Source organism: Choloepus didactylus, chromosome 8, assembly GCF_015220235.1.
Source record: "Choloepus didactylus isolate mChoDid1 chromosome 8, mChoDid1.pri, whole genome shotgun sequence".
NCBI lineage: Eukaryota > Metazoa > Chordata > Mammalia > Pilosa > Megalonychidae > Choloepus > Choloepus didactylus.
Genome location: NC_051314.1, coordinates 97,119,893 through 97,145,127, shown reverse-complemented (window position 1 = coordinate 97,145,127; position 25,235 = coordinate 97,119,893). Strand labels below are relative to the sequence as shown.

General features: G+C 36.0%; 1 protein-coding gene across 1 annotated transcript in view; it reads right to left on the bottom strand.

Annotated features, from left to right (window-relative positions):
• SLC2A13 (solute carrier family 2 member 13) overlaps positions 1-25,235 on the bottom strand; it is a 388,263-nt gene that overhangs the window by 82,245 nt on the left and 280,783 nt on the right. The window contains exon 6 of the mRNA XM_037846603.1: positions 23,091-23,211. Within this exon, the coding sequence (XP_037702531.1) occupies positions 23,091-23,211 (121 nt within the window). The remainder of the gene's footprint in view (positions 1-23,090; positions 23,212-25,235) is intronic.

Here is a 25,235-nt window from a genome sequence, read left to right as displayed (position 1 = left end):
AAGAAAGAAGCACCAGCTGCCAGGGCCAATTTGTTTGAAGCTGACACAGGAGAGCCATAGAAAGAGATGGCCCTCTCTTCAATCACAACCATCAAAATGCCATAGTTAAAGGACATTAAGATATTTAGAGAGAATTCGTGGAAAACAAGTGTGCCCAGAATTCATGCTGTTATTCTTGATTGTTGACACTGTCACTTGGGAAGACTATACAATAGCTAATGCTGCTGCTCTATGATAAAATGCAACTGCTGGGAAAAAATGAGTGCAGAGCAGACTAGAAACCTCTAATGGAAGAATGGAAAACATATAATCCAGATAATAATTACAATTAGAACCAAAAAGTTCTTTTATTGCTAGCTGCAAAGGAGGAAGATTTAACTTTTGAATCTGCAACATTTCATTTTACAAAGGGTGGGAAACAAGTATTCACATATTTAGAACAAAACTGGTCCTAAAACTTTAAAATGTTTCCAATTAAAGAAAACAAGGACAGAACAAAAGTCGGCCTTTTGTGTCTAAGGGAGAGAAAAGATGGCCTATTTTCATTTAATCAATTGGTTATATTTTTCACAAGGCACTCAGAATCTTAACCAGATCTGCCCTCTTTTCTCTCCTCAGAAAATCTTTAAAGTATTGATTTGAGTTAATTTAGAATCTTTTTAGTTTCTACTCTGTGAAGTCTGGTGGGAACTCAGCCCTCCAGAAAATGGCCATTTGTTTTTAAGCATGTCTCATTAAATCCAATGTGATATGGCATTAAGAAAGGGCTTGGACTTGAAACGCTCATCTCTGTTATGCCCCAAATTTCAGAATATCAGTGGTAGCTAATATAGGTATTGGGATGATCATGTGCCACAGATCCATTTTCATTCTGTGTTCTGGTAAAAGTGTCCACTCATTCCTTATACATGAATTTAACACCCTACTTTTGAGTTAAAAATATGGCTCTCTGTTAACCTCCATACAGAGATGGCAAAATCAAAAGCAATAAAAACATTCTGGCTGATACCACTTTGCTTAACAGCTCTTTCCTGGTTGCTAGCAAGGCTTTCTGATTTTCTTAGGATATTATAAGGTTGAATGTGAAAGACAAAGTGAGTTTTTCAAGGAGAGTAGGGTGAAAAAATCAGCCACTGGAACGACTTTGCTTTGGAAACTGTGTTTTGTGATAGAGGTGAAATGAGATAGTCCCGAGTCATCCCCCTGGATAGCATCAAGTCCTCTGATGCCAGCAACTCTACTGTTTTAGTATAACACATGCTCTTACAACTAGACCCTGCCACAGCGACATAATCTCACAAAATTAGGAAAGAATTCATGGTGGATGAAACCAATAGGTAAAGCAGTGTCAGGAATGGGCCAAAATACTAATGGCAGCACTCCAGTGACTTTTTTCTTTAAGGAAAATATTCAGGTTCACACGCATAATTCATAGCTGTAACTACAGGAAGACGTGTAAAAGAAAACGGCTTTCATAGTCCTCATTTTCTCATCTGAGTGTACAGAGTCTTATACTTGCCTAAAGGTACTACCTGGAAAGTACATCTCACTTACATTTGCTTCTTGTCTTCAGTTACTTTTTGCATGTTCATCTTCCCGTGTAACAGAGGCCTTAAAAGCAACCATCCCCCAAAACAATAAAATAGCACAAACAATTCAACTTAGACCAGATGCTCATATTCAAAACCATGTGGATAAAATCGTTCTGCCTTTAAGAAAACGAAGGTAGAAAATACTCTCAAGTACTTTTAGAATGAATTTACATTATATTAGGTACTTGCTTTTATAACAAGGATTTTCTATAATGATCCTTCAAACAACCAAAAGAGAAATAGGCAAATGAAAAAAAGATGAGTGAAATTAAAAAAAAAAAAATGCCTCTTTAAGTCCTCAATAGAGTGCAACTCATTAAAAACATTACTCAGAAAAAGAATCTCAATTTCATGGAATGAGTAGAAATATGTCAGCGTAGGTATTTTTAGACCTTCTGGCTTCTGTTAAGGAGTTACTGTCCACTTCCCAAAGGGTGTGCAGTTGCAAGTTAAGCCCACTGCTTAACTGGTAAATTTCAGACTGAAGAGTTTAACAGTTAAGAGCTGAGTTCTGGAGAAAGACCTGGGTATAAAGCTCAAATCTACCACCTGCTAAGCTACACAATCTTCTAAAAGTCACTTAACTTCTCTAAGCCTCAGTGCCACCAGTAAAAATAAGAAAAATAATAGCATCTATTACTATCTTGCTTAGGGATAAAAGATAATTCCTGCAAAGTCTTAGCACAATGGTAACTACATAATATATGGCAGCTGCCATGGTAGTCCATAAAAAAAAAACAAAAAACACTCATTTGCTCAAATTACTATTCTGAGCAAACATGACTATCTTAGTTTGCCAGGGCTGCTATAACAAATACCACACACTGGTTGGCTTAAAAAATAGGAATTTATTGTTTCCCAGTTTTGGAGGCTAAAAGTCCAAAACCAAGGTATTAGCAGGCCATGCTTTCTTTGAAGTCTATAGCATTCTGGTGGCGGCTTGCCGGAAATCAATAACTCAATTTCTGCCTCAGTCACATGGCAATCTGTCTCCACTACTGTTTACAATTTCTTCTGATTATAAAATCTCCAATCATATTGGATTAAGGTCCACCCTGATTCAGTTTGGCCTCATCTCAACTTATAAGACCTTCAAAGACCCTATTTACAAACGGGTTCATATCCTCAGTGCTGGGAGTCAGAACTCAAGTGTGTCTTTGTGGGGGACATGATTCAATCCAAAACACAAAGGACAGCCTTTTCACTGGTTTTAAGGGCGAAGAAAATAAACAGATGAAATAGACTTTAATGACTTGTTTTCCCTTGCAAAGCTGTAGATAAAATACTTAATAAGGTTACACTTCTTGCCACCCGCAAAGCTGGCCCGAGGCTTCTAATCACTATAAACAGAACTAAACCATGAACATACTGACCCCATCTGGTCAATTGATTCATCTTTCCCACTATCTAGCAGAACCACTCATAAATGTCCCATAAAGTTCACAGATTACCTAATTCTACTGCTGTGGCAAAGACTGCTAGTGGTCTACCCTTTTATCCACTCTTTTCCTTCCTACATTGTAAGAGAATTCTGATTTTTAACCAGGCATGTTGTGCTTATACCCCCTAACCCCAACTGTTGATTTAAAAAAAAAATACATTCCTCAGTCTCTATTACAATTAGATATAGTCATGAAATGAATTCTGGCCAGTGAGAAGAATTGTGGAGAACTTCAGCACAACTTCAAAGGAAGCTGATTCAACTGAGAAGGGCTGTTCTTTTTACATTTTCTCCTTCCCCTGGCATGCTTCACAGACGTGATCGTTACAGCTCCTGCAGCCTTGCTGTACCATGGGTTTTACTTGAGAAGGACACTCTCATGTGCACAGCAAAAAAAAAGAAGAGACTGAATCCCTTTTGATACTAGATCTAGCACACATTAACTCTGTATCTTTGAATTTATTTTACATGAGAGAGAAACAAGCAACTTTCTTGGTTAAGCCACTGTTATTTTCGGTTCTGTTATACACACTCAAACACAATTTATAACTAATACAAGAGTATTTTTTTCAAATGCTTAAAAAAATATTTTTTGCTCATTTCTAAATATGTTCTGAAATATCAGCTTCTATCCAAGATCCAACATCTCTTTAAATACGTAAAACTTAAGTATGGATTCAAAATGTCAGTAAAATAAAGAAAAATATATTTTAATAGTCTCAGTAAAAACCTTTTTAATATATTGCCTTTATTAGGCAGGGCTATATCTCATGTTTTGGTTTTTTAACACCTGACACTATACCTGGTGCATAATTTGTATTTGGTAATGTGTGCCAAGTGGAAGAATGGAAAGTATGGAAAAGCTCCTTGTAGTGGGGTGCACATAGTGACACAGTGCCTCAGTCAGCATCTGGTGATAAATGGTGTACTTAGTAAGCACGCTGGTCCCTGCAAGTTACCTGGAAATCACCAAAGGTGACCTCAAAGTCTCAAAGAGTTCACACCTCACCCTTTTAATCCCACCCACCCAGGATGGCTGAATCTCCATGGCTGGGCACTTGGAGTCTTATCAATGAGACTCCAGCTCAGCAATGAAAGGTTAATGAGTGCCTCCAGCTTGTCAAGGTTATTTTGTTCTGTGATTGTGTATTTTGAGATGCTGAAGACTGCCCCTATCTTACCTCAGTACCTCTCTGACTGAAGTGCTAAACTGTTCCTTTGTGACTCTTCCTTATAGGGTATCTGAGCAGCTAAGCTTCTTTTTTTCAGTAGCATAATTTCTGTTGCTCCAATTTCGCTCTGACAGGATAATTACCAAGTTTGTCTCTTAGTCTCATAGATTCATTTATTTGCATTTCCTTTATGTGTAAAGTTCTTAGCTTTTTCTGGTATTTATTCAATTTGGTGCTTTTGTCTTTTAATACTTTACTCTTCAGAGATCAAAGTTACTTTCAATTTCTCTTTTTTTCCTTGGTGAGCTTTCAATGCTCTGGGTCTTTTGTTAATATTCTCTCAAAGAGGTATTGTTTTTCTTGTTTTTGCAATAGTGTATATGTTATTTTATTTTAATTTTGCAGTTAAAAATCTTTGGACCCTAGTGTTTTTCCATATTTTACTTGCACACTCATTCAAATTAAGCTTTTTTTAGAACAAAATGTCAAATGCTAAAAGCCTAATAAAGAATCCAATCAAGTGGAAATAAAGAATTATCAGCTTATCTCCAGCCTTGAAGAACATTTCACTGAGCAGTGCAAGGGACTGCTTTGAGAATCTTTCATTAGTGGAGGTAGGCACGAGATTGACAGAAAAATTTCTTACTGAACTGCCAAACCATTTCATATAATTATTAACATTACCAACAAGGAAAATACACAAATCAGCACCACTCATGCACATATACAAGCTACAAGGCCCTAGTATTTGGTTAAATAAGTAAAAATTTACTTTATATAAGACATGATGTTAGTTGTTAGTAAGATAAGAAAGAAAGCAGAGCAGAGAAAAAAAAGGGAAAGAGAAGGAAAGAGAGGAGACATTAATTCCTGCTTTCAACTCACAAATTTCTATTTGGAAGGCAAGCCATAAACACAGGACAGCTAAACATTACCAAATAACTTTACAAGTCATTCCAGTTCACCAGGACCTGACAAAATCCCATCCCTTCACTCTATGTCTCAATTTAGACACAGGTTTGCCCTTATATCCATCCCTACTCTCCTGCCAGGATGTTCTTGGTAAAATATAAATCTATTATTCTTAGCATGATTTTTTAGAGTTTTGAGGATAAAGTTCAAACTCCTTATTCCTGGCACATATGACTTTTAATTTAAATCCTCAACAGGCTCTTCAGGTTCATTTCTCCTATTTCCTACCTCTGTTTAGAGTTCACACCACATCTCCTGAATGGAATTATAAGGCAGCACCTACACTCTGAAAATCTGCTTGAAATCCAAATGTCTTAGATTGTGGGATATATCTGATGACAGAAAAACTACCTTCCCTGAGGACAGGAGCACTGATCAGCTGTCTTTCTCCCAGAGCTCTCCGCCCCTCGCTTCTTCTTACTCTGCCACGAGGGATGGGTCATATGGTTGGAAAGCACCTACTCAGAAAACTTGTGAAACTCGGAGAACTGACGCAGTTTGAAGGTCAGATCAAGCACATTTATAAACCCTCAGGCCCCACTTCCATGGTCTGGCCTTTTCTTTTACTGCCAGTACCACCATGGTAGAGCTCAAAATTATTGCTTTATTGAAGACATTATTGTGCAGATAATGCACATAGTTTAATTAAAAGGAAATGTGTATTATATGAAATTAAGTATTTGTAACTGGAAAACCTTCTGTATTGGAGGTTTCTAGAAAATATTAAAACTCCCTCTTTTTTTCTGTCAACATGCTATTCCCTCCGTCTGGAATGTCTTCGTCCAATACTTGGCTTAGCTAACTCCAGTCAACTCCCTGCTGCTCAGCTTTGGGAAGACTTCCATAATTCCTAGGCATTGATGGATTTGGCAACAGGTAGTTACTGGAATGAAAAAGGAGTTGTTATTTTAGAACATAATTAGATGAATGGGTTTTTAAAAAATCCTGAGCTCCTCTACTGCACTTATATATTTTTCAATAATCTAGTTATTAAGTAAAACAAGGAAGCCTATAGATATTAACAGAACAGGAGGTTAAAAAAACAAAAGAATAACATTCTAACTCCTCTTGAAAATTTTCTACAGTAGAATGGGCAATGGCATTGTCATTTTGTATAAGAATGGAACACCACTGAAATTCCAAATATAAAAAACAATGAACATTAATTTAGAATGTTTAGATTTCAGAAGTTTATTCCTATCATATCATCATACAAAGCAAACCAACATACATATTCATATACATCAAAACTGAGTAAAGGAGTTGGGGCAAGATGACGGCATAGAGAGGTGTGGAATTTAGTTAGTCCTCTACAGCAACAAGTAAATAGTCAGGAACAACTAGTAAATGGTCTGGAACAACTGTTTGGGGGTACCGGTGACTGCACACACATTGTACACCAGTCTGGAATGGGTGGAATGGGTGAGATTTCAGCATAAGAACTCTAAATAAAATCCTCAAACTGCAGAGGCTGGCAACCTTCCCCAACTAGCATGGCAGATTGGTTTGGAGTCACTTCCCTGTGGGAAAAAGAAGCAGTTGGCAGAACGTATGGGAATGAAAGGCAAAATAGAAGAGATGAAAAACAATGAAGACATACAACAGCAGATTTGAAAAGGCAGAAGAAAGAATTCATGAACTAGAGGACAAATCATCTACACACAAAAGAACAGATAAGGAAAAGAATGGAAAAAATGAGCAGGGTCTCACCAAATTGAATGACAACATCAAGCACACACATAAATACATCATGGGTGTCCCAGAAAGAGAAGAGAAGGGAAAGGGGACAGAAAGAATAATGGAGGAAGTTTTTGATGACATTGTCGGGAAAAATTTCCTAACCATTCTAAATGACATAAATATGCAAATCAAAGATGCCCAACGAACTCCAAATAGAGTAAAAAGAATAAACCCACTCAAAGACATATTCTGATCAGATTGTCAAATGCTGAAGAGAACGAGAAAGTTCTGAAAGCAGCAAGGGAGAAGCAATTCACTGCATATAAGGGAAACAAGACTAAGTACTAACTACTCAGTGGGCACCATGGAGGTGAGAAGGCAGTGTTATGACATACTCAAAATTCTGAAAGAGAAAAAATGCCAGCCAAGAATTCTTTGTGCAGGAAAGCACTCCTTCAAAATTGAAAAGATCTTAAAATTTTCAGACAGACAAATGCTGAGAGAATTTGCTAACAAGAGACCTGTCCTTCAAGAAATACTAAACGGAGCTCTACTGGCTGAGAAAAAATGACAGGAGAGAGAGAGGCCTGGAGAAGGGCACAGAATTGATAAGTACTAGTAAGGGTAACTTAAGAGAAATAGAGAGAGACAAGGAAACATTAGATCTGACAACTAAAACCGAAGGATAAGATGGCTGATTCAATAACTGCCTTCACAGTAATAACATTGAATGTGAATGAATTAACTCCCCAATTAAATGATACAGATTGGCAGAAAGGATTTAAAAAAATATGAGCCATCAATATGCTGTTTACAAGACACTCATCTTAGACCCAGTGACAAAAAGAGACTAAAAATGAAAGGATGAAAAAAAATATTCCATGCAAGCTAGAGCAAAAAGAAAGCAGGGGTAGCAATATTAATTTCAGATAAAATAGACTTTAAATGCAAGGATGTCATAAGAGCAAAGAAGGACACTATATAGCAATAAAAGGGACAATTCACCAAGAAGAAATAATTATCAAAAATGGTTTATGCACCCAAACAAGGTGCTCCAAAGTACATGAGACAAACATTGGCAAACCTGAAGGAAGCAATAAATGTTTCCACAATACCTGTGGGAGACTTCAATATACCAGTCTCTCCTCTAGATAGATCAACCAGAAAGAGGACCAGTAAGGAAACTGAGAACCTAAACAATGTAATAAATGAATCGCACTTAACAGACATGTATATAGCATCACATCCCCAATTATGTGGATATACATTCCTCTCTAGTGCTCATGGAACATTCTCCAGGATAGAGCATATGCTAGGGCAAAAAACAAGTCTCAATAAACTTAAAAAGATTGAAATTATTCAAAGAACATTCTCTGACCACAAAGGAATGCAACTAGAATTCTATAACCATCAAAGATCTAGAACATTCATAAATATCTGGAGGTTAAACAACACACTCCTAAACAATCAGTGGGTAAAAGAAGAAATTGCAAGAGAAATTGTAAGTATCTAGAGACGAATGAAAATGAGAACACAACATAGCAAAACTTATGGGATGCAGCAATGGTGGTACTGAGGAGGAAATTCAAAGCTCTAAATGTGTACATTAAAATGGAAGACAGAGCTAAAATCAAAGAACTAACGGAACAAATGAAGAAGCTAGAAAATGATCCAAAAACTAATTCTAAAGTAAGTAGAAGAAAAGAAATAACAAGGATTAAAGCAGAAAGAAATGATAGGAAGAACAACAACAGCTAAAAAAACAATAGAGAGAAAAAATAAAACCAAAAGTTGGTTCTTTGAGAAGATCAACAAGATTGACAAACCCCTAGCAAGACTGACAAAATCAAAAAGAGAAAAGACCCAAATAAAAAAAAATGAGAAAGAGGATATTATTGTGGATCCCAAAGAAATTAAAAATTCATAACAGGATACTACAAACAACTGTATGCCAACAAACTAGACAATTTAAAGGAAATGGATAATTTCCTGGAAACAAATGAACAACCTAGACTGACCAGAGAAGAAACAGAAGACCTCAACAAACCAATAACAAGAAAAGAGATCTAATCAGTCATCAAAAAGCTTCCTACAAATAAAAGCCCAGGGCCAGATGGCTTCACAGGGGAATATTACCAAACTTTCCAAAAAGAACTGACACCATTCCTACTCAAACTCTTTCAAAAAGTTGAAGAAAATGGAATACTTCCTAACTCATTTTATGAAGCCAACATCACTCAATAGCAAAACCAGATAAAGATGCTGCAAGAAAGAAAAACTACTGGCCAATCTCCCTAATGAATATAGATGCAAAAATTCTCAACAAAATACTTGTAAATCAAAGCCAAAGACAGTAAAAGAAAGTGTACACCATGACCAAGTAGGGTCCATTCCAGGCATGCAAGGGTAGTTCAACATAAGAAAATCAATCAGTGTAATACTACGCATTAACAAGTCAAAAGGAAAATATCAAATGATCATCTCAATAGATGCTGAAAAAGTATTTGACAAAATGCAGCATCATTTTTTGATAAAAAACCCTTCAAAAGGTATGAATCGAAGTAAACCTCCTCAATATGATAAAGGGCATATGAAAAACTCACAGCAAGCACAGTACTCAATGGAGAGAGACCGAAAGCCTTTCTTCTAAGATCAGGAATAAGACAGGGATGCCCACTGTCACCACTATTATTCAACATTGTGCTAGACATTCTAGCCAGATCAATCTGGAAAGACAAAGAAATAAAAGGCATCCAAATTGGAAAGGAAGAAGTAAAACTCCCACTATTTGCAGATGATATGATCTTATATTTGGCAAACCCGGAGATCAATAACGCAGCTACTTGAGCTAATAAACAAATTAAGCAAAACAATGGGATAAAAGATCAATGCACATTAAGTTAGTAATGTTCCTATACACTAGACGTGACCTAATGGAAGAGACACTCAAGAAAAAGATTCACAATAGCAACTAAAAAATCAAGTACCTGGGAATAAACTTAACCTAACACGTAAAAGAACTCTACACAGAAAATTATATCAACTTAAGTAAAAGAAATTAAAGGGGACCTAAAGAGATGGAAAGACATTCCATGTTCATGGATAGGAAGGCTAAAAGTCATTAAGATGTCAATCCCAACCAAACTAATCTACAGATTCAATGCAATTCCAATCAAAATTCCAACAACCTACTTTGGAGACAGGAAAATGTTTATTCTCAAACTGTTGCTTCCTAGCTGTCATGTTCCTTTTTTTTTTTCTCTTTCTTTTTTCTTTTTCTTTTGTTTCTCTACCTTTTTGACTCTTCCTCCTTCTTTGTGGAAGAAATGGAGATGTCCTTATATAGATAGTGGTAATGGTGGAGAATACATAAATATATGACTGTGCAGGGAACCATTAATTATTTACTTAGGATGGAATATATGGTGTGTGAACAAAACCATTTTAAAAAAAATGAGTTGATGAAGAAACCCTGAGTGCACTATATTGAGTGAAATAAGACAGACACATAAGGACAAATATTGCAGGGTCTCACTGATATAAACTAATTATAATATGTAAACTCATAGACACGAAACATAAGTTACCAGGATATAGAACAAGGCTAAAGAATGGGGAGCAGTTGCTTAATATGAGCAGAATGTTCAACTAGGGTGAACTTAAACATTTGGAAATGGACAGAGATGACGGTAGCATGTTGTAAGAATAACTAACAGTGCTGAATGGTGCGTAAATGTGGTGGAAAGGGTAAGCTCAGAGTCATGTATGTCACCAGAAGGAAAGTTGGAGGTTAAAACATGGGAATGTATAAAACAGTGAATCTTGTAGTGGACAATGTCCATGATTAACTGTACAAATATTATAAATCTCTTTCATGAACTAGAACAAGTATATGACACTGTAACTAGAAGTTAATAATAGAGGGCGTATAGGAAAAAAATATATACCTATTGCTAACTATATACTGCAGTTAGTAGTATTTTAACATTCTTTAACCAACAGTAACAAATGTACTATACTAATACTATGAATCAATAATGGAGGGGGGGTGGTTAGGGGTATTGGAGGATTTGAGTTCCCTTTTTTTGTGTGTCTTTTTTTTTCTTTTCTGCAGTAATGAAAATGTCCTAAAAATTGGGAAAAAAATTAATTGTGGTGATGGATGCACAGCTGTATGACAGTACCATGGGCAACTGATTGTACACTTTGGATCTCTGGATAGTTGTATGTATGTCAATAATCTCAATTAAAAAAAATAATAATGGAGGAAATAATCAGGAACAACTTCCCATCTCTTATGAAAGACATAAAATTAAAGATCCAAGAAGCCTTCCCTCCTACATGGGACATGATTCCCAGGGGTATAAATCTCCTTGGCAATGTGGGACATGACTCCTGGGGATGAGCCTGGATCCTGCATCATAGGATTCAGAAAGCCTTCTGGACCAAAAAGTGCAAGAAAAATGAAACAAAATTTCATTTCAAATGGAGTCTAGAGGCCATTCTGGAAGTTATTCTTATGCATTATACAGATATCCCTTTTAGTTTTTCAGTGTATTAGAATAGCTAGAAAGAAAACATGAAATTGTTGAACAGCAACCCCATATGCATGATTCTTGAAGAAGACTGTATAAGTATATAGCTTACACAGTGTGACTGTGAGATTGTGAAAACCTTGTGGTTCACACTCCTTTATTCAGTGTATGGACAGATGAGTAGAAAACTGGGGACAAAAAGTAAATGAATAATGGGGGGGAAAGGGGAACATGGGATGTTTTGGGTGTTCTTTTTCACTTTTTTTTTTAATGTTTATTCTTATTTTTTGGAGTAATGATATGTTCAAAAATTGATTGTGGTGATGAATGCACAACTATATGATGATACTGTGAACAACTGTACACTTTGGATGATGCTATGGTATGTGAATATGTGTCAATAAAATCACATTTAAAAAACAAATATAAAGTTAATGAATTATGTCTAAGCAATTAGGACATACTAATTGCCAAGAATTTACACATTCATTTATTTGTTTATCCATAGCATAACTCATGACTGTGTAGCATAATGAATAAGGGTAATACACATTGCTGCCAACTTTGATTACTGTGCCAGTTTGGATGTATTATGTTCCCCAAAACACTATTATCTTTGATGCAATCTTGTGTGGGCAGACGTATTAGTGTTGATTAGACTGTAATTCTTTGAGTGCTTCCATGGGGATGTGACCCACCCAACTGTAGGTAATAACTCTGATTGGATCATTTCCATGGAGGTGTGACCCCGCCCATTCAGCATGGGCCTTGATTAGTTCATTGAAGCCCTATAAAAGCTCAGACAGAAGGAGCTCATAGCTAGCTGCAGCTAAGAGACACATTTTGAAGATGGCCATTGGAAGGTGACACTGACATTTTGGAGAATGCCACTTAGAAACACAACCTGGAAGCCAGCAGACGCCAGCCACGTGCCTTCCTAGCTAACAGAGGTTTATGGACGCCACTGGCCATCCTTCATGAAGGTACCCTGTTGCCTTGGACACTTTATGGCCTTAAGACTGTAACTTTGTAACCAAATAAACCCCCTTTATAAAAGCCAATCCGTTTCTGAGGTTTTGCATTCTGGCAGCATTAGCAAACTCTAACAATTACAAAGGACAAGATTTCTTGATTGGGTGAATTACAAGCTTGAATTTCAAATGTTTATTAAATACACTAAAAAAATACATGTGAAGATATCTATTGCCATTATAATCATGTATCAATCTTGTAATGATAAAATGAAAAATCAAGAAGAGCTGAATATTTAGGCCCTACAAAGTTGAAAACTAATCAATTAAAATAAAGACTCCATTTCCTTCTGAAATGGATGGACACTCAAATGCTAAGTTCTGTCTATGAAACAACTATAATTTTATTCCTGATTTAATAAGATTAATCAGCAGAGTTTTATGACAGATAAAAATTGTATTAGCCTTAAGGAAAATCAGTCACTGAAAGAAGAATAAGAAAATTTTAAAAAAAATTAAATTCTGACAATCAGGCCACTGGCAATGACTTTATTTACGACATTGATAATTGTAAAAATGAGTACTGCATTTTTTTGGAGTGTAGAGTTTAGAGATTCTAATAATCTAACAGCCAGTTGGCCCTACTGTACAACACTTCAAAAAAACATGTTCTAGTTTGAAATTACCACAAGAGTAATATATCTTCAATATTATATGACAAGGAACAACCTCAAAGCCTGGTAAGTATGCAGTATAGAAGCACATGGAGAAAAACACTCTTTATGCTAAGCTGCATTAAGTGAAAAGTAATGCAATGAAGGATGAATTTGTAACATCACCTACCTAGTAATATGGAATATTTAAGGCATATTGAGATTTAGTATTTGGTCACTGCAAACTAAATTATTCCTACATGGTTTCACAATATATTTTCAAAATTTACCTTCCAAAAATGATACAATCATCTATGAACCTGTGTCAAGAATGGAATTCTTTACCATCGTGCCAAAATATAGATTACAGGCAATTGTGCACAAGCATCTTTCCCTACCACAAACTGAAACCTTCCTGTGGATGGGATCCTTGTTTTATTAATCCTTTTATGCTCTATCAGACCAGAACAATGAAATGGTAGTAAATGTTAGAGAAACCATCTGTTCTAGTTTGCTAGTGCTGTGGAATGCAAAACACCAGAAATGGATTGGCTTTTATAAAAAGGGGGTTTATTTGGCTACACAGTTACAATCTTAAGGCCATAAAGTGTCCACGGTAACACATCAGTAATCAGGTACCTTCACTGGAGGATGGCCAATGGCATCCGGAAAATGTCTGCTAGCTGGGAAGGCACGTGGCTGCGTCTGCTCCAAAGTTCTGGTTTCAAAATGGCTTTCTCCCAGGACGTTCCTCTCTAGCAAGCTTGCTCCTCTTCAAAACGTCACTCACAGCTGCACTGAGTTCCTTCTCTTTGAGTCAGCTCATTTATATGGCTCCACTGATCAAGGCCCACCCTGAATGGGTGGGGCCATGCCTCCATGGGAACATCTCATCAGAGTCGTCACCCACAGCTGGGTGCGGCACATTCCAAGCAAATCTAATCAGCACCAAAACATCTGCCCCACAATACTACAGCAAAGATAATGGCGTTTGGGGGATACAATACATTCAAACTGGCATACCATCTTCAATGACAAACGGAAGCCTGGTTTGCAGAGCTCTGACTGCCACAGAATTGTGGGAGTTTGGGCAAGCTATGATGTTTAAGGTAGTTACTAATTATTTAATCCTACTAATTATTTAATACTACTTTGTTAAAAAGTTTATAAAATGGCTAGTTTGCAAATAATAGTGCTTTGATTATTTGTTCACATGGATTAATATTTTTATGGCAAATTAATGAGTTAGCAGGGGTGAAATAAGACTGAACCAGTCTCTGGTATTGTTCTGGGAGGTCTTTAGTTAAATTTCTTCTTAAGGGACTAAGCCCTCCGTGATGGTTAATTTCACGTGTCATGAAAGGCTAGGCTACTGTGCCCAGTTATTTAGTCAAACCTGGTCTAGATTTGCTGTGAAAGTATCTTGTAATTGTGATTAGTATCTATAATTAGTTTACTTTAAATAAAGATTACCCTCAATCATGTGGGTAGGCCTCATCCAAACAGTTGAAAACCTGAAGTCTAAAAATAGGTTCCCTGGAAAAGAAGAAATTCTACCTCAAGACTACAACATCAACTCCTGTCTGAGTTTACCACCTGCCAGCCTGCCCTACAGATTCTGGACCCAGTATTGTAATATCAACTCTTGCCTGAGTTTTTAGCCTGTTGGGCTAACCAAAATTTTGATACCTTCTAGCCCCCACAATCGTGTGAGCCAGTTCCTTAAATTACATCTGTTATACACACACGCACACGCACACACACACACACACACACACACACACACTATTCTATTGATTCTGTTTTTCTGGAAAACCCTGACACACTTTCCTAATATCACTGCACAGACAGAGCTAATCATCAATAGTTCTGAGTCAGTCAGACTAAAACCCAGATGTGCTTTCCACAGAGCAACAAAAAGAACATAAAATGCTTACAAAATTCCAGTGAATTTAGTGTTGCTTTAGAGAAGTGGGACTTATCCACTGAACGTGTCTCAAAGATAACAGACCGATTAGGGCTGACCATTGCTGATGCCAATTAGTTTCTCTAAAGAAGTAATAATAAGGGTCAGAGTATCTTGCCCACTCTAAAGCAGTTGCCTAATTCTGTCGGCAAAGTTTAGCTTTGAGTTATAAGCATATCCCTCTGTGCCAACTGTGCTAAGCATCTAGGGGTCCAGAAATATTTATATTTTTTTGAAAAATGAAGAATGATCACTTTTCCCATTAGAAGGCTGAACCAGTGTGGGGAATTTCAAAGTGTTGTTTGCCATTACCTTGGAAAGAAAATGAAAGTTACAGCACACTATCTCTATGACTGTTTCTCTGAAAATGTCTCCAAACTTCTAACTTACTTATTTTGAAAAATAATCAGAATTAAGCCTAGGAGAATGAAGGGAGTCATCTGTAATTGTGAAAAGGTCCTATGCTACAGATTTATAAGCCTAGTTAGATATCATTTTATTTTCATAAATTATTCTCCTGGGAAGACTGACAGAGCTTTATTCAGGCCACTACAACCTGGTATTTAATCAAGATATCTCTCATTCTGCCAGGATCAGAGGTGATGGAAAGATAAAGTAATTGAAAGTGATTTAAAAGGAAATACAGAAAAAGGATACTAAGAAGACACTGGGTGAGCATCAAAAAGAATTTGAAAGTATGAAAAGAAACAAATTATGGGAATGAAAGGCACAATAAAAGAGATAAAAATATAGTAGAGGCATACAAGAGCCGATGTGAACAGGAAGAAAAGCCAGTGAACTAGATAATAGGACCACTGAAATCATACAGACAGAAGAACAGATAAAGAAAAGAATGGAAAAATTGAGCAGTGCCAGGGATTTGAATAACAGCACAAAGTGCACAAACATATGTGTCATGGGTGTTCCAGAAGGAGAAGAGAAGGGGAAAAGGGCATTAAGAATATTGAGGAAATAACATCTGAGATTTCCCAACTCTTAGGAAAGATGTAAATATATATGCCCAAGAAGTACAACATACTCCAAACAGAAAAAATCCTAATAGACCTATTCTGAGACATATTCTAATCAGAATGCCAAATGCCAAATATCAAGAGAGAATTCTGAAAGCAAGAAGAGAAAAATCATATGTCACATACAAGGGAATCACAATAAGACAAAGTACCAATTTCAAATCAGGAACCATGGAGAAAAAAAGGCAGTGGTATGATATATTTAAGGTACTGAAAGAGAAAAACTGCCAATTCAAAATTCTTTATCTGGCGAAACTATCCATCAAAAATGAGAGGGGTTTAAAATATTCAAGGATAAGTAGAAACTGAAAGAGTACATCAACAAGAGATCTGTCCTGTAAGAAATACTAAAGGGAGTTCTACAGGCTGAAAGGGAATGACAGGACAGAGAGGCTTGGAGGAGAATATAGAAATGAAGGTTATCAGTAAGGGTAAATAAAAGGGTTAAGAGACAGACAAAAACAAGATATGATATATAAAAACCAAAGGAAAAAGTGGTGGAAGTAAGTATGGCCTTTACAATAATAACAATGCATATTAATGGATAAAAGACACAGGTTGGCAAAATGGATAAAAATATATGATCCATCTATAAGATGTCTACAAGAGACTCATCTTAGACCCAAAGACACAAATAGGTTCAAAGTGAACAGTTGGTAAAAGATACTCCAAGGAAACAGTAACCTTATGAGCTGAAGTAACCGTCCCAATATTGGAAAAAACAGACTTTAATTGCAAAACTGTTACGAGACAAAGATGGACACTATATGTTAGTAAGAAAGACAATCCACCAAGAAGAAATAACAATCAGAAATTTTTATGCACCTAACAAGGGTGCCCGAAAATACATGAGGCAAACATTGGGAAAACTAAAGGGAGAAAGAAATCCTACAATAATAGTTGGAGACTTCAATACACCACTGTCATCAATAGATAGAACATCTAGACAGAAGATCAATAAGGAAACAAGAGAACTTGAATAATACAATAAATGAAACTAGACCTAATAAACATATACAGAACATTGCACGCCAAAAGAGCAGGATATACATTCTTCCGAAGTGCTCATGGCTCATTCTCCAGGATAGACCACATGTGGGGTCACAAAACAAGTCTACATAAATTTAGAAAGACTGCAATTATACAAAGCACTTTCTCTGATCATAATAGAATGAAGCTGGAAATCAATAACATGTAGAGAAATGGAAAATTCACAAATACATGAAGGATAAGCAACATGCCCTTAAACAATCAGCGGGTCAAAGAAGAAATTGCAAGAGAAATCAGTAAATGTCTCAAGATGAATGAAAACAAGAACATAATGCATCAAGGCAGTGCTGAGATGCAAATTTACAGCCCTAAAAGCCTACATTAAGAAGGAAAAAAGAGCTAAAATCAAAGACCTAACTGCACACATGGGGGAACTAGAAAAAATAACAGCAAACTTATCCCAAGGCAAGCAGAAGGAAGGAAATAACAAAGATGAAAAGAGAAATAAAAGAAATTGAGAATAAAAAAGTAATAGAATTAACAAAACCAAAAGTCAGTTTTTTGAAAAGATCAATAAAATTGACAAATCCTTAACTAGACTGACAAAGAAAAAAGGAGAGAAGATGCAAATAAATAAAATCATATATGAGAGGGGGTACATTATAACTGACCCCTTTTTATGAAATAAAAAGGATCATAAGAGGATATTATGAACAACTGTATGCTAAAAATTAGACAACTTATATGAAATGGACAATCCCTAGAAACACACAAACAACCTACACTGACTCTAGAAGACATAGAAGACCTCAATAGACCAATTACAAGTAAAGAAATTGAAATGGTCATAAAAACCTCCCAACAAAGAAAAGCCCAGGCCCAGATGGCTTCACAGGTGAATTCTACCAATGATTTCAAGAAGAATTGATACCAAACCTTCTCAAACTCTTCCAAAAAACTGAACAGGAGGGAATACTACCTAACTCATTCTATGAGGCCAACATCACCCTAATACCAAAGCCAGATAAAGATACTATAAGGAGAGAAAATTACAGACCATTTCACTTACAAATATAGATGCAAAAATCCTCAATAAAATACTTGCACATCGAATCCAGCAGCACATTAAAAGAATTATATACTATGGTCAAGTGGGATTTGTCCCAGGTATGCAAGGGTGGTTCAAAATAAGAAAATATATTAATGTAATACACCACATTAACAAATCAAAGGGAAAAAAACCCACAAGATCATCTCGATTGATGCAGAAAGGGCATTTGATAAAATCTAGCATCCTTTCTTGATAAAAACATTTCAAAAGATAGGAACAGAAGGAAACTCTTTCAACAAGATAAAAGCATATATGAAAAACCCACATCTAACATCATCACAGTCAATGGGGAAAGACTAAAAGCTTTCCCTCTATGATTGGGAACAAGACAGGATGCTCACTGCCACCACTGTTATTCAACATTGTGGTAAAAGTTCTGACCAGAGTTGCGCAGCAAGAAAAAATAATAAAGACATCCAAATTGGAAAGGAAGAAGTAAAATTTTCACTATTTGCAGATGGCATGGTCCTATGTATAGAAAGTCCTGAAAATCATACAACAAACTACTAGAGCTAATAAATGAGATCAGCAAAGTGATGGGATACAAAATCAACACAGAAGAATTAGCAGTGTTTCTATACATTAGTAATGAGCAATATGAAGAGGAAATCAAGAAAAAAATTTCATTTACAATAGCAACTTTAAGAATCAAATATCTAGGAATAAATTTAACCAAGCGTGTAAAATACTTGTATGCAGAAAAGTACAAAACATTGCTAAAAGTGATCAAAGAACTACTAAATAAATTGAAGGAAATTCCATGTACATGGATTGGAAGACTAAATATTATTAAGATGTCAATTCCATCCAAATTGATTTACCAATTCAATGCAATCCCAATCAAAATTCCAACAGCCTACTTTGCAGACATGGAAAAGTCAAATATAAAATTTCTTTGGAAGGGTAAGGGCCCTAAATAGCCAAAAACATCTTGGGGGAAAAAAAAAAAGGAATGAGGTTGGAGGACTTTAAAACATATTACAAAGCTACAGTGGTTAAAACAGCATGGTACCAGCATAAAGATACACATATTGACCAATGGAATCAAATTGAGAGTTCAGAAATAAACCCTCACATGTATGACCAACGGATATTTGACAAGGCTGACAAATGCACTCAACTGGGACAGAACAGTCTCTTCAACAAACAGTGCGGGGGGAACTGGATATCCATATGCAAAAGAATGAAAGAAGACCCTTATCTCACATCCTATACCAAAATTAACTCTAAATGGATCAAAGATATAAATATAAGAGCCAGACCATAAAACTCCTAGAAGAAAACGTAGGGAAGCATCCTTAAGATCTTGTAGTAGACAATGGTGTCTTAAATTTTACACCAGAAGTACCAGCAACGAAATAAAAAATAGACAAACAGGACCTCCTTAAAATTAAAAACTTTTGAGCTTCAAAGGACTGTCAAGAAAGTAAAAAAGAAACTTGCTCCATGGGAAGAAATATTTGGAAACCACACATCTAATCAAAGTTTAATATCCAAGATACATAAAGAAACCCTACAACTCAACAATAAAAAGACAACCCAATTAAAAAATGGGCAAAATACTTGAATAGGCATTTTTCCAAAGAGGAAATACAAATGGCTAAAAAGATCCTCAGCACCATTAGCTATTAGGGAAATGCAAATCAAAACCACAATGAGGTATCATTTCATACCTACCAGAATGGCCACTATTAAAAAAGCATAAAAGTACAAGTGTTGAAGAGGATTTGGAGAAATAGGAACACTCATTCACTGCTGGTGGACATGTAAAATGCTGCTGTCTGTGGAAGAAAGTTTGGTAGTTCCTCAGGATGGTAAATATAGAACTGCCAGATGCTCGGGAATTCCCTCTACTAAGTATATACCCACAAGACCTGAAAAGAGTAACTCCAACACAGACATTTTCACACTGATATTCATAGTGGCATTATTCACAATTGCCAAAAGATGAAAGCAATCCAAATGTCTATCAACTGATGAACGGATAAACAAAATATTTAATGCAATATTATGCAGCCGTAAGAAGGAATGAAGTCCTGATGCATGTGACAACATGGATGAACCCTGAGGACATTATGTTGAGTGAAGTAAGCCAGACAGCAAAAGATAAATATTGTATGATCTCACTGATATGAATTAATTACAGCAAATTCATAGAGTTAAATTTAGAATACAAGTTACCAGGGGATACAATAGGGGTAGAGAATGAGGGAGCTGATGGCTAATTTGTGCAGAATTTCTATTTGGGTTGACTACAAATGTTTGGAAAAGGATGGGGTGATGAGAGTATATTATTGTGAGTAAAATTAATGGTGTTAAATTGTGTTTGTGAATGTGACTGAAAGGGGAAGTTTTGGGTTGTGTGTGTTACTAGAAGGGAAGTTAGAAGGTAAAATATGGGACCATATAACACAGCAAGCCCTATTGGGGACATGACTGTGGTGAACAGTACAAATATAACAATGTTCTTTCATGAACTGTGAAAGAAACCAGACACAAAGCATTACATATTGTATGATCCCACCTATATAAAATGTAAATATAAATAAATCTATGGAAACAGAATTAGAGTGGTAGTTATGTAGGGCTGGGGAAGGATAGAGGCATTGAGAGGTGATTGCTAATGGGTATGGGGCTTTTCTTTTTTGGAGTAATGAAAATGTTCTAATATTGAATGTAGTGATGAAAGCCCAACTGTGTGATTATACTAAATGCCACTGATCGTACACTTTGGATGGACTGTATGGTATGTGAAAATATCTCAATAAAACTGTTTTACAAAAAAAAGAATGTGGACCGATGCTTGACATATAGTAAGGGATTAATAAATATAAATTATTATTATTTTAAAACATAAAGCATGCTTAGAACTATGCCCCATCCATCCTCCTACACATCTGGAGTCACTTAACTCCCACTGAATTCCATAAAGTTCATCTGTCCAAACACCCTTACCTGAGTTCATTCCCCTTACCATTTAACCAATCTACTCCCAGTAATATCTCCAAAGATTCCTACCTTTGTCCTCAAACTCACCATCATGGTATTACTTCAGGTTCTTGTTATCTCTCTTTGGGGCTGTCCGACTCTTCTCCAATTCATGTCCCCAGATTCATGCAGAAGTCTTTATAAAACTCAAATTTGATCATGTTACCCCCTGCCTAATGCTGCTGAATGGTTTCCCTTTGCCACCCAAGTCCTGACTTACATACAAAGTCCAGCTTTGCTTCCACCTCACCTCATGACTAGCATTGCTCCCTTTCTCTAGCAGAACCAAACTTCATAATTCCCTGAACACTAATCTGTTCCACACTTCTGTGCCTTTGCACAAGTTCCTCTCATGCCCTGGGAAACATCTGCACTTTCACTTGTCTGAGAAATACTGTCTCAATCTTGAAGAATCAGATCAAGCCCACTCCTGTAGAAGGGATTCTAAACCTTGAGCCCATGAACTTGGATGAGAAAGTTACGTTTGTATTTCATTAACTTCTTACTGAAATTTAGCATTTCCTTCATTTGCGAATGTAGGCAATAAACTCCTGGCACCAATAGAAATCAAATATATTTTCAAACAACATTACAGTGGTTGCAGAAATCTCAAAATACCATTTATATTCACCATGGTTTTGAAACAATGGTATTAGACCTGCAGCTAGATTATTCACTGTTAAAAAAAAAAAAAAAGTATAGATACATATAGATATATTACTATATAACAAGTTTATTTTAAAAAGTATTTTGTTAACTGTGTTTCAATATAATTGATTACCTTTGTACTCCTATAGAATCAATTTTATATAGTTAAAAACATTGCTCTAAGAAGCAGTCCAGGATAATGCTAAGGCTAATAACTCTTATGTGTGATGCCTTCTGTGGCGGCCCCAGGTGAAGACAATTATGCCGAGTCATGCTCTGATACCGTTGTCAGCCTTTATCATACCACTTTGTAATTATTTATTTGCTTCTTTCTCCCTCCTAGCATGAGCTCCGTGAGGACTAAGGATTGTATATCTCAATGTCCCCTGATCTACTGCAGCTCTAAAAATGTTTACTAAAATAATGAATTGACTTACAAATGTGTATAAATACACACACTAAAGCTCTGTATTCTTGGATTTCCTAAACCATGTACAATTAAAAGAACAATCAATTGCCGATTGTTTGCTTCTAAAACCAGGTTGTTTAGGATGCATAATTTCATTTTTCTGGTCTTCTAATTTAACCGTCCATCCAACCAAAACAGCAGTTTTCAAACTATTTCTGGTATTAATCTGGTTGCTATGCTTTGTTTTTGTTTGTTTGTTTTTTAATGTTAGTCCACAGCGATCAATATTCTCTTCGGTCTATCCATCCAGCTATCACACCGTGTGCAAACCATTAAACTTCATACACTCTTAAGCCTGCAATTGGCCACTGGACCACACTTCACTCTCTCCCAGCTTTTCTTTCCACCTTTTAATCCTTTGGAAGTACCCTGGCAGTAGCGGAAAGCTTTCTTTTTTGGTTTAAATAAATGACAGAACACCTGTGGAACTCAGTGACAATTAAGTGTTAGATAACCCAATAACAATCCACTGTATTGGATATTTGCATCTTGGAAAAGTTTAATTACTGATTAAAGGTATTTATTTCACCTGGAAAATAAATAGCACAGAATCATGTATGATTTAACTAGATTTTTAGTATTCCTGCTTAGCTTCTGTATCAATCCCTTATTTTAATTTCCAGAGAAAAATCACCAAAATTGTGCCTAACAACTACTTTTCCTTAAGCACTTTCACTGTCACATCTTTGCACATACTGTTCCTCTTCTGGGTGGTCCCTTCCTGCCACTTCCCCGTTTTCTTCTTGAGATTCCCTCACAAGCCTGCACACCTAGCAAGCTCTTCTCATCTCCCAAAGTTCAGAAGAGTTAAAAGCAAACAAAAACAGTTAGCAGAACTAGGTTAAGAAAGGGGAATATAATGAAATCTCACCTGTATCTTGTGCAAGTAGCATTCTGACCTGAAGGAGGTGCTGGCTTAAAAGTGATGCGAGGGGAAACCTGGGCCGATAGCAGAAATCCCAAAGCAAGAACAATGAGTGCTACTGTGGTACCTTAAGAAAAAAAAAAAAAAAAAGAATTTTACATCAGAAAAAGTTGATCACATTCTTCCAAGGCAAACAGGGTTTGGGAAGACAAACTTCTTAGAAAATACCCTAATCTATTTCCCCTGGATTAAAAAAAAAATGATCCTAATACATAAACAAATTATCAGAAAAACTTACTAGCACATACACTGTGACACAGGTTGAGAGTGTAATTCAAAGCAAATACATTTGCGAGGCAGCAGTAGACTGGGATTGATTTCCTAAAGAAATACCACGGATTGCTGACAGTCTCAAAATCAATTAATGTAAACAACATTGTTGAGTGCCTAACATGCCAGGAAATATGAAAAGCAACAGGTTTATAAAGCTTTCTTATCAGTGCCCAGAAATTTTATATTATGTTCTAATAATTATGTTCTAATGGCATTTGATCATGTAAGAGCCAAATCAGGAAACTAAAGAGCAACAAATTGAATATTTTTTACAGCAGTTGAAAGAACATTCCTTATTAAAAAGTAGCAGCATTTTTTGAAGACTTTAAGGTGCTAGGCATGAGAAAACACATATGTACAGGTACTTGGAAGTGGAGTATTGTCTTTGGTTTAAAAAATATAGAAATAATGATTATTAAACATTACTTAAAGCACCCATGTTTAAAGTCCCTGATAGAGATCCCACAGGAAATAAGAAAACATGAAAATTTCTGACTAATGTTCTGGCAAAGACATTATGAAGATAAACAACAAAGGTCGTAGGAAGAAAGAGAATTACTGCTCTAATAATTTGTACAGTTTATTTGAATGTGGCAATATGTTTAAAATATGGAATTAAGAGAGGGCATTTCTGAAGTAGCAAAGTTCTTATTACACTGGGAGGTAACTAAGAGATGACCAAAAATATCATTAAACGGATGGATAAAAGAAGACCTTTGGGAAACGCTGAAGTGCAATGGAATTATGCAACAGCTGACGTGCATGTGTTTTAAGATACAGGGGATATGTCAAGTTGAGCCCTCTGGGCTGTGCTGCTCCTGGCCTCGGATGGCTGTCGTTTCTTGACTCCGTGATCTTGGATAAGGCACATGACCATTCCAAAATTAAATGTTCTCTTCTGTAAAATGGGCCTTAGAGAAAATGCTAACCTTACAGAACTGCAGTGAATTTTAAAAGTCGTATGTATTTGAAAGCATTCTGTAATGCAATAAAACACTATAAAATGTTACGTGTATCTGCGGCAGTAGCAACAGCAGCAGCATACCTTCAAAATAGTATAAAAAAGTTGAAGGATGGGGAGGCTCGAAGGGAGGGTATGAAGTCTATTTTGCCTTAATAGGCCAATCAAGCCAAAAACCTAAAATAAGAGTTTGTTTTCCCTTCATTGGCTTAACATTCAAACAAGAACCAGGAATCATTTGAGGCATAACTTTTCTCAAAAGACAATCCAGCCCTGAATTGGACTGAATTCAGAAACAGAAAAGACAACTGTCTTTCAAGAAGAAAGGATATATATTAGGTATGTTATGAAAATCATCTGGATATATATTAGGTATGTTATGAAAATCATCTCTCTCAAAAAAAAAAAGTTTTTTTTCCTTTTTTTAAATGCAATTTTATTGAGATTATATTGACATACCAGATAATCATCCAAAGTGTACAATCAACAGTTCACAGTATCATATTGTTGTGCATTCATCACCACAATCAATTTTTGAACATTTTCATTACTCGAAAAATAAAAATAAGAATATAATAATAAAATAAGAATAAAAATTAAAAAGGACACCCAAAACTCCACATACCCCCTTTCCCCCAATTATTTATTTATTTATTGTCTTTATTTTCTTACTTGTCTGTGCATACACTGGATAAAGGGAGTGTCAGTCACAAAGTTTTCATCATTACACAGTCACATTGTAAAAGCTATGTAGTTATATAACCATCTTCAAGAACCAAGGTTATTGGATTACGGTTCAACAGTTTCAGGTATTTCTTCTACCTCTTCCAATACACTAAAAACTAAAAAGGGATATT